This window comes from Miscanthus floridulus, chromosome 8, assembly GCF_019320115.1.
Source record: "Miscanthus floridulus cultivar M001 chromosome 8, ASM1932011v1, whole genome shotgun sequence".
Lineage (NCBI taxonomy): Eukaryota > Viridiplantae > Streptophyta > Magnoliopsida > Poales > Poaceae > Miscanthus > Miscanthus floridulus.
Window position 1 is genome coordinate 184,382,461 of NC_089587.1, and position 10,842 is coordinate 184,393,302.

Here is a 10,842-nt window from a genome sequence, read left to right on the forward strand (position 1 = left end):
CGAACTTTCCGCCTGCTGCGCGGCTGCACGCTCGAGCAACGTGCGAATCTCCCGATAAGCGCGTCGATCCTCGGACGTCGCGGCCTCCAGGAGGCCATGCAGCAAGGCGGTTGCTGCGGCGATGTTCTGGCTGGCTCGAGCTAAGTGAGGAAAGGCCCCATCATCGGTGAGGATCCTTTGATGTATGGTGCGGGCTGTGGCGCGCGCGCGCCCCCTGTCTTTGCGGCGTTCAATCTCGCGATTGATGTCCGCGTATTCCCGTGCGAGCCCTTGCCCGGCCTCATCGATCTCTTGCTGACGAGCCCTTAGCTGCTCCATCCTCAGGTGAGATGGGGCTGTCCCCTCCTCCCCGGATCTGCCGTTAGGATTGTTTGTAGGGGTGGCCTCTTCCCTGGAGGCGCTTTCGACGTGACCCTCGGGGGTCTGCGTCATGTAGCATTCCCGGGAAGGGTGGTGGCTCCCCCTACTGGAATCTGAGCTGGAGAGCGATACAGGCTCCTCGTTGAGGAGCTCGTAGAGGGTCTCCGTATCCCGCTCAATCGCCCCCACGAACTCGATGTCCGTGGGTGGTTGAACCATACGTAGCGCCAGAAGGCGGCCAGCGGTTGCCGCAACGTTGCGGAGACCGAACGGAAACGCTGTCGGGGTGCTCCATACGAACCCTTCCGGACACATGGTGGTGTTGTGAGAGGTCTCCTTGGGTGACGGGACTCCCCGGGAGCTGCCCGGTGGGCCCTTAAGCCTGAGACGGCTGAAGTTGATCGAAGGGGGAGATGGGGCGGCTGAGTGAGTCAGCGCCAGCTCTTCTCCTAGTGTGATGATGAAATCTAGGTCGCCGAAACGCACGTGTGCGCCCGGGGCCCAGGTGATTGCATGGGTGGCCATCCGAGACCTGATTTGGAACGCGCAAAGCCCCTACCTGGCGCGCCAACTGTCGGTGTTTCGTACAAGCACCGGCAAGTAAATTTATAGTAATACGCGTTAGGCTCGGATGGAGCGCTAAAGGACACATGATTTATACTGGTTCGGGCGGAATGTCCCTACGTCCAGTTTGTTGCTGCTTGTGTTATTAGCACCGTAAACGATCTGTAGTAAGGGATACAAACTGCCGAGAGAGGGACTGGTCCCAAGTCTCTGATCGAAGGATTGAAAGGTGGTCAAGAGCTTCGTAGCTGCTTGAATGTGTGTGAGTGCGTTCTATTGTTCGGTCCTATTTTTTCTGTCCCTTTGATGGAGGAAGCGCATCCCCTTTTATAGATGAAGGGGCTGGCTTTACAAGGGTGAAGGCTCCAGGATGCGTACTCTACTTAGTCTTGTGGCTCATGTCTACCTGGTCAGGTCCCCCATTCTGATGAGTGCGCAGGAAGATAAGTGCTTACGATGTTGTCGATATCTCTATAGGATGTCAGATTAGTCACAGCATGCTGCCCCCAGGGTATGGGCTGTAGTACAGTGGTTTTGACTTAGGAGCCTCCCCCCAGCCTTGCTCCATACGCCTTCTGGTTCCCATGATTCTTGTTGGGAGAATTCGGGGTCGGGAACCGGTGTAGCGCCGTGGCCAAGGCCCTCTGACTGGGAGGACCTGAGGGGTCTGGAAGAGGGCCCCGCTCCCTCGGGTCCACAGCGCGGTGACGGAGTATCCGTCGTTCGTGGAGATAGCAAATCCGTTCTTGGAGCGTAGCGGTTGTCGTATATCTTCGTTGGGTTCCGTGTCCCAGAGCTGAAGGCGGCACCTACAACTCTACAGAGTGAGATGCACGCACCTGTAAAACCTTTTGGGCTTAGCGGCGCCCGGAAGGGTCTAAAGCATCAGTCCTGTTGCTCCCTGGCAGTCCTTTTCCTGCCAGGGCGCAGGGTATGGTCGTTGGAGCCATGGTTGACCCGAACGTCTTGTCTCGTCCTGTACCCATCATTACGAGGGATAGATATCGATCAGGGCGAGGCTCGTTCTGGGCCGTCGGGTGAGGCGGAGATCAATCCCTATCTCTTGGGCGAGACTAACCCTATCCCTCTGGGATCGGGCGAGGCGGAATCCATCCCTTTGCCTTCGGGCGAGACCGAGCCCGCCCTATAGGCGTCGGGCGAGACGGAGATTAGCCTTGAGCTTTTGGGGCGAGGCAGGGTTATCCCACAAAGGCGTCGGGTGAGGCTGACCCCGCCCCTCCGGGGTCGGGCGAGACGGAATTCATCCCTCAGCCCTCGGGCGAGACCGAGCCTGCCCTCAAGGCGTCGGGCGAGACGGAGTTTATCCCTCGGCCCTCGGGCGAGACCGAGCCCGTCCCAAAGGTGTCGGGCGAGGCGAAACCGAACTCCTGTCACTCGTACAAGGGATGACATGGAGCCCTTATGCGTCCAGAAGTTTTTCGCGTTCGGTGGTTATCGGTTCCACCTTCTGGGGTACCCTGGTATTGGGTCCCCGACAAATACATTCAACAAATTCTACACATCTATAATCTTCAATTGTCAATATATGCGCCGACTTAAAAAAAATCAATTTTTGTTTTTTTATTTCTCGGTCAAACATTAATAAAAAGAACATTTAATCTATATTAGAATCCTTTTTTCATCCAACAATGTTTCATGTCGCTAATAGCACTGCTATTTATTTTACGATAATCATAGAGGCATGTCTGTCGACAGCAAGGTGGTTATAACAACTTCGTCAACCTATGTATAATATCATCTCAGTATTCTTCCCATTGTGTTCGTGTGTTTATATGAGTGAATATACGTGCGTGTGAATGTCTGTGTTTGTACTATATAATTCGTAAAAAACTATCTAGAGTTAAAAAATTGCTCACCTATCACTGCAACTAGGAGGAACCCCTATGCATTCGTCGTATCTCGGATTTGATGCTAAGTACTGTCAGACGCTCAAAGTTGTGAGATGTGGAAAAGAAATTTAGTAGGAACAATGTCCAATCCTTATTTATAAAGCAGCTATCGACAGCTGTTGATTCAGGGCGACATGTATAAATTTAGGAGAAGTTATGTTATGCTCTCTCTCTCGTTAGATAATTACTTACGAACACATGACTTAATATATATAGTGCTAGATACCCTGTAGCTTCCTATGGACCGACGAATGCAGAAAACTTGCCCTTAAGGGCATGTGCTCTCATGTGCATCATCGTTAGATATATATTGGGATGTGTGTGTAGCTGGAGAGAGAATCTCATGGGGGCACATGTCCTTATATTACCTCCAACAGAGTACCCATAAGGGCGCCTAAATCCAAAATGAGTCTTCAATGGTACTATATTAGCCTCTAATAGAGTACATATACGAGAAACCTATTTTTAATAACATGAGAGACATAACCTAAATATGAATGTCCTCTCTCCTAGAAACCAATTTTACAGAAAGAGTTCTCTTTTGGTTCTGTTGATGGGGAATATAAAAAATAGGTATTAAACTCTTTGTGTATAGCGCTATCCAAATATGCACTTGCTCGTGATCCGCGCCTTGTACGTTCCAGGGTGTAAATGTGAACTTTTTTTGGGTCTTGTATTTTATGTGTCGTTGTTAGAGATAGTCTGGGCAAAAATAACTTTGCCATGGACATACCACTATTCTTTCCCCCGTGAATATGCACTTGCTCGCGATCCGCGCCTTGTACGTTCCGGCCCTTTCCAGCTCGAAGGACACACTCACCGCCATGGCGCCATGCTTTGCACGATTGCAGTGCGCGCGTGGATCATCGAGGTTGGCAAGCCAGCGATGGTGCCATGAAGAGCGTTAACTGCCGCCGCCCCTGGCTCGTTGCCCACGTCCTCGGCTCCGCGCTCCCCCTCGCCACACGCACGCTCCCACTCCCCACCAATCCACAGAGCGCGCGCGCGCGCAGTCAAACTACAACCGGCGACGAGCAGGTCATACAACCGTGCGAGCCTGCAAGCCCCTCTAAAACGCGGCCGCACCTGCAGTTCCAATCCATTCCATCCCACGCAACACCAAGCGCGCGAGAGCACCAAGCCACTGCCCCGAACCAGAGGCTGAGAGGCTCGATCCTTCTCGACCTCGCTCCCAGCGCGAGTGCACCGCTGCTGCAAGCCTGCAAGTGCAAGCAAGATCCATGGCGGTGGCCGCAGGAAGCTCCCGCGATCTCCCCGCGCTGATGATCCTCACCGGCGTCTTCTTCCTCCTCGTTGCTCCCGGCGGCGTCGCCGCGGAGGCAGCAGCCGCGCCGCCCGCGGGGCTGGAGTTCCGCGTGGGCGGGCCGCGCGGGTGGCGCGTCCCGGACGCCAACACCAGCTACGACTGGTGGGCCATGAACAACCGCTTCCACGTCGGCGACCACCTCTGTGAGTAGCTAGTAGCCTAAGAACCATTTCACTTTCTCCATTCATGATTCATGATGCATTGATGCGATGCAAGTATGATAACTGCGTGTATATGGTTGATCCGATCCTCTCGCAGATTTCAAGTACGCGAACGACTCGGTGCTGGTGGTCGACCGCCTAGCCTTCGACGCCTGCAACGCCAGCGAGCCGCTCGCCGCGTTCGCCGACGGCGCCACCAAGTTCCGCCTCGACCGCCCCGGCTTCTTCTGCTTCATCAGCGGCGAGCCAGGGCACTGCGAGGAAGGCCAGAGGCTCATCGTGCGCGTCATGGTGCACCCGGCCCTGGCCGCGGCGCCTGGCCCGGCGGCCTCGGCGCCTGGAGCTCCGACACAGCTGGGCCACGGCGGCGGCGGCGACGGGCGCCCCGGGCCGTCGGGGTGCTCGTGCTCCGACGCCTCCTCCGGTGTTGGCGCAGCGATCGCCGCTGCCGCCGGCGTCGCCATCGCGGCGGCAATGGCTACGGTTGTTAGTCTCGTCTTGATGCTCCAGTGATCAGTTTGCTTGATGATGTGTGCAAACTCACATGCTACTACGTACTCCCTTGTTAGATAATGGTACTATATCCCTTGCCTAGTTTTCGGTTTCCATATTATTTTAGGTTAATGACTCATGAAGTATTGGTACTGATATTGTCGTGTCAGACAATTTGTTTTACTGAGTAATCATGTGCTGCTTATAGTACCTATATATGTAATGTGGTTCCTTGTCTTCTGCTCGATCTTCTTGTACTTCTGAACGATGCTGAATTGCTGACCACATTTTAGTATCAGAGAATTCCATTAATTCCTTACATATGGATACCGAATGGCTCAAGGTTCATTACGTGTACAACATGCTCCGTGGCCCTCCCTAAAACGCGCCATGCTCATCGATGAGCCTCTTGTCCATCTCCATTGGCCATTGCCGTTGTTCCCCGAGCGAACGCCATGCACGTGCCACAATGGTTCCTGTTCTCGAACGAACAATCTGAGATGCATGCACGACGATCGATCTAAAGCTATCGTTGTTGCATGACGATATGCACTAACATTCGCGGGCAAACTCCATGTACACCACCGCCGTCGCCGTCGCCACCGCCGCCCTCCTCGTGCGGGTTGCCCACGCCGACATCAAGATAGCGCCCATCGTGTCCGTCGCTAGGCCGATCATCTTCTTCGAGGAGTTCGGCTTCGCGAGCGGCGGCAGGGCCGCGGTCTCCATACGCCGCGCGACGTGGCAACTCCGTCCGGGGTCGTCACGCCTCACCAGCGTTGACTCCAGCCTCATGGGATTCGTGCTCATAGCCGGTGCCCAGTTCCCATGGATCAACAACCAGACACAGTACTACGCCGCCGATCCGGAAGGCGGCGGCGGGTTCTGCTTGCTGACGAGCGACTACGCGCTCCCGATGCTCTGGCTCAGCGACGTCCCGCCGGGCGGGGTCACCACCACCGTGACCATCGACGTCCCCGACGCGTACGCCCTCGTGTTCAGCAACTGCCAGGGCGGCGTGGAGGTCACCATGGACGTGCGCACCGAGATGTACAACGTGCGCCGCGACGCCTCTGGCGGCGGGATGATCAGGGACTACCTCTCCGTCGGGCTGCAGCCGCTGCCGGGCATCTACGCGGGCGTGGAGGCGGTGTACCTGGCGTTCCTGGCCGGGTGGGTGTGGACGTGCGTCCGGCAGAAAGCCACGATGGAGCGGATCCAAGCCGTGATGGGCGCGCTGCTGCTGTTCAAGGCGCTCAAGTCGGCTTGCGCGGCCGAGGACACGTGGTTCATCGCACGGCTGGGACGTCGCGTTCTACGTCTTCGGCTTCTTCAAGGGCATCCTGCTCTTCACCGTCATCGTCCTCATCGGCACCGGCTGGTCCTTCCTCAAACCGTACCTCCAGGTCAGATCAATTTCTAGATAGAATCCTATCGTCGATCACCGCTTGCGATGATGCATCCGATCCCAAAGTGGCATTTTCGATGTTGCAGGACCGCGAAAAGAGCTTGCTGATGATCGTGATCCCGCTGCAAGTGATGGAGAACCTGTTGCTGGTGGTGATCGGCGAGACGGGCCCGACGCGGCGGGGCTGGATCGCGTGGACCCGGGTCTTCCTGCTCATCGACGTCATCTGCTGCTGCGCCGTCATCTTCCCCATCCTCTGGTCCATCCGGGGCCTGCGCGAGGCCGCCAGGACCGACGGCAAGGCGGCGCGCAACCTCAAGAAGCTCACGCTCTTCAAGCGCTTCTACCTGGTCGTCGTCGGCTACCTCTACTTCACCCGGATCATCGTGTCAGAGTTCCTCGCGCTGCTCAACTACAGGTACCGGTGGGGAGTCGACGTCGCAGTCGAGGGCGCCAGCTTCGCCTTCTACGTGTTCGTCTTCTACAACTTCAAGCCGGTGGAGAAGAACCCGTACTTGTACATCGGCGACGAGGAGGAGGAGGAGGAGGTCGACGGTGGGCACCTCGAGACGGACGATAGGGCTTTCTGAGCTCTGATTCATGGGGTGCAGAGCCGTCTCCTGCCTAAAAGTTTTGTACGTATGATGTACTCCGTACGTGTTACTTAGCTAGGATTGAATTCGCGTAAGGTCTCAAAGTATATAAAAATAGATTATATACGATTATTTTGTGTCCATATAAGAAAATTCGTTCATTTGTCCCCGAGAGGGAATAGTGAAAATGCCGAACCATCCCAACAATTCCACTGTGAAAGCACTCCACAGCTTCTTGGGTCTTGCTGGTTCTTTTAGCAAGTTTGTGGGACACTTTGTCATTATTGCAAAGCTCCTCGTCAACCTGTTCAAGAAGGCTTATAGAAAAAAACTGCTCACGAAGGGGACCATCTTTATTTGGTTCACAAGACTGCATTTGATACGCTGAAGTCTGCAATGAGCTCTACGGTTCTGCCCCGGTTATAGCATTACCAAATTCAACAAGCCATTCTCTCTGAAAACGGATTAGATAGGACGACAGACGATTGGCGGCTCAGAGCCTCTTTCGAGTGCCAGCTTCCAAGCGAGGTGAGGTGCTGATCATGCAGCGTATGAGCTATACCAGGGATCCATCTGCGCCATTCGCATTCGGAGTTGGAGGCCTTTGACAGGCTCTTCGACGGCAACCTGACTGCGTCCGAAGCCGAGGCGCTGGACGAGCTCTTCCCGGCTGTTGGAAAGGCACCATCTAGGCAGCCGCGAAGACGCAAGGCCACCTAGGCCACAAAGCTGCGTCGATATTGGTTGTTTCCTTTTATGTAATATCGAAACATGAGGTCTTTTGCTAGGATGGTCCAGCTTCGGCTATGTTAGATCGACCTCCTTCGGCGCTCGATAGAAGCGCGTTGTATGTTTCTTTCTTTAAACTCTTCTCCTCAATACAGTGATATGCAATTTTTTTGCGTATTCGAGAAAAAAAATGTCTTATGTGGGACCCACAATGGATACCAAAGTTGTGACATAGCAGGATTGACGTTGGACTCACATGTGGGCTCTAAATTTTTTTTCTGGCTTCACTCGACGTTGTGGAAGGTCTAATTTCACACCCTTACAATGAAAAAAAGGCTAGACCGGTTATTGAACCAATCATATGGTATTGGTTCACTATTTGGTGGTTTGTCACGTGGTCCAATCTGTTGACCTGGGTTAACAAATTGCCATTGGCGATAAAAGCAACGAAATAAGTGAGATGATCAGTAGATGCAACTCCAATGCCCAAACTATAGTAGACCAAAGTTCAATTCCCCTCCACACCGTGATTTTGTGCCTTGTTGGTTATATTGGTTTAGTTTATAAACTTGTCGAATTCAGGGTTTTTCTACTTCAACAAGTAGACCCTATTGGCCCCGTTCGCTAGTCTGAATCTTGGCTGAAACTGGCTGAAAAACACTGTTCTGGCTTAATTGTTGTGAGAGAAAAACATTGTTCCAGCTGAAAAAATAAGCCGAATATGGGGTAAGCCAAACGGGAATTGAACTTAGTTTTGTTTTACTATGCACCTTACTCAAAAGTCAAAACAAGAACAACTAAAATTAATCTTTAGAACTTAGTTGATTGAGCATGCAAAAGATATAGATACTAATTAACACGTGCAAGAGATCAATCTAGTCTTGTCCTAAGTCTAATCTCATGAACTTTAAGCAAGTTTTTAGAAAAATCTACTAATATCTACAAGTTCAAATAAATGTATTATCATGATATATTTTATGGAGAAATTAATAAAACTAATTTGATGTCAAGGATGTTGATGTATTTTTTTATAACTTGATTAAATTTAGAGAATTTCGGTTAACAACAAAAGTAAAACAAAATATAATTTGAAACGGAGGCAATACTTTGTTTTGTGGTGGGGTGCCAGCATGTGAGGAGCGGCAGCAGGGAAGGGGAATTGAGATTGGATCGGGGAGAAGAAGGGAGTCCTTGGGGAAGAAGAAGAAGAACAGGGATACGGCGAAGGAGTTCTTCTTTAGGAGGAAAATTAGAATCTGGTTATTACAATGCTGACCTTCTCCTTCGGGTCTCTCCCTTTTAATCGATTACAGAGGCCTTGCCTCTTGCACGCTTGCAAGCGTTCAGCGAGCCCACGGGCCACCGACGTATCTTGGGTTCTCCTTCCTGCGCCTCCGGTTCCTGGGCTTCTCCTCTTGACTTGAAGAAGGCTCAGCACCAGGGTTCTCTTGGGACGGAGGATTGCTGACATTCCCCTTCCCTTGAACAAGCAGTGGCTCGAGGAAACTCTTGCCGCAATGCTTCGTAGTCTTATCAGGTAGCAAGGTCGACGGGCAGGTTGTTCCCCATTTCACGAGCACTTGTTGAACTTGAGTGGAACCCCGCGGCACAGTGCGAGAGTCGAGCACCTGTTCTGGAGCCAGATGGATAGCAAAGTCAGACGGCAAAGTGGAAATTACCTGATGAGTCGATCCCACAGCCTTCTTCAATTGCGAGACGTGAAACACTGGGTGAATGGATGAATGTGCTGGAAGCTCAAGTTTATAGGCCACAGTGCCGACACGAGCAACAATGCGGAATGGTCCGAAGAACCGAAAAGCAAGCTTCTGGTGTGACCTTGGGGCTAACGAAGTTTGCACATACGGTTGCAGCTTCAGAAAAACGAGATCATTCACTGCAAAAGTGCGTTCTGAACGGTTCTGGTCCGCCTGCTTCTTCATACGATGCTTGGCACGGCTCAAATGGTTGTGAAGCAACTGGTCCATCCACTGACGGTCAGATGCCCAGGTGACCACGTCAGGATGTACAGCGGCGGAAGGATCAACAACAAGCAAACGAGCTGGATACCCATAAAGTGCCTCAAAGGGTGTACGTCCGATGGCAGAGTGGGGGCAAGTATTGTACCAGAACTCTGCAGAAGACAACCAGTGACTCCACTTTTGAGGGCACGTATGCACAAAACAACGGAGATACGTTTCCAGGCATTGATTCAACCTCTCCGTTTGGCCGTCCGACTGGGGATGGTAGGCCGTACTGCGACAGAGATTCACATCAGCTAGCTTGAAAAGCTCAGACCAGAAGTTGTTAGTGAAAATTCTGTCACGGTCAGAGATTAGAGCCCCTGGAAGACCATGGAGGCGGTAGATATTGTGGAAAAACACCTTGGCAACACCAGCAGCAGAAAATGGATGCCTCAGGGCTATGAAGTGACCATACTTAGTTAGCAGATCAACCACGACGAGGATGCAGTTGTATGAGTGAGAGAGTGCAAGACCTTCTATGAAATCCAGCGAGAAAACTTGCCAAGCAGACGAGGGAACCGGCAACGGTTGTAACAGACCTGGTAACTTGGAGCGGTCGTACTTAGACTGCTGACAAATAAGGCAGGATTGCATAAATTCCTTGACGGCTGTCTTCATTCCTTTCCAGGCAAAGCATTGCTTAAGCCTCATATAAGTGGCAGGCACCCCCGAGTGTCCACCCCATGTACTAGAATGGAATTGAGTGATGAGGTGGTGTTGTAGTGTTTTGTCATCACCAATCCAGATACGAGAGCGGTATGGCAACAGGCCTTAACTAAGAGTGTAGTTGGGCACAGCAGCAGCATCCAATGCCAACTTACCGAGCAGATCCTGGGCGGCAGGGTCTGGAATATAACTTGCTTGCACCGCCTGAACCCAGTTAGGCACCAATGCTGTCACGGCAAGGCATTGCGCTGGAGGTGCTGGATGGCGTGAAAGCGCATCAGCTGCACTGTTGGATGATCCCGAGTGGTAAACAATGCGGTATTGGAGCCCGAGGAGCTTGGAGAAAACCCGCTGCTGCCAATGTGTGTGCAAACGCTGGTCAGTTAGCTGCGTCAGACTTTTCTGATCAGTCAAGATGACAAACTCTAGGAACTGTAACCTGGACTGCTAACAAGATTGCCATGAATTCCTTTTCGAAGTTGAAAGCCCTCGTGACTTAGGTCCCAGTGCCTTACTGAAAAACGCTAGCGGATGGCCTTCTTGCATGAGCACCGCCCCGAGACCGCTGTCAGAAGCATCTGTTTCGATCACGAAAGGTTTGGCGAAGTTGG

General features: G+C 52.5%; 1 protein-coding gene and 1 pseudogene across 1 annotated transcript; both read left to right on the top strand.

Annotated features, from left to right (window-relative positions):
- Nucleotides 1-3,915: 3,915 nt before the first annotated feature.
- LOC136474255 (early nodulin-like protein 5) lies at nt 3,916-5,059 on the top strand. Its single transcript, XM_066471844.1, has 2 exons — nt 3,916-4,304; nt 4,420-5,059. Exons 1-2 carry the CDS (start codon nt 4,076-4,078, stop codon nt 4,833-4,835), a joined length of 645 nt encoding a protein of 214 aa, XP_066327941.1. The 5' UTR covers nt 3,916-4,075; the 3' UTR covers nt 4,836-5,059.
- Nucleotides 5,060-5,361: 302 nt separating this feature from the next.
- Nucleotides 5,362-6,903, top strand: LOC136474257 (protein CANDIDATE G-PROTEIN COUPLED RECEPTOR 7-like; annotated as a pseudogene).
- The last annotated feature ends 3,939 nt before the right edge of the window (nt 6,904-10,842 follow it).

Bases quoted from the DNA above. Each gene is read 5' to 3' on its own strand.
- LOC136474255 (XM_066471844.1), top strand. From the start codon at position 4,076: ATGGCGGTGGCCGCAGGAAGCTCCCGCGATCTCCCCGCGCTGATGATC. The intron at 4,305-4,419 runs GTGAGTAGCTAG...ATCCTCTCGCAG, and splicing joins CCACGTCGGCGACCACCTCT to ATTTCAAGTACGCGAACGAC.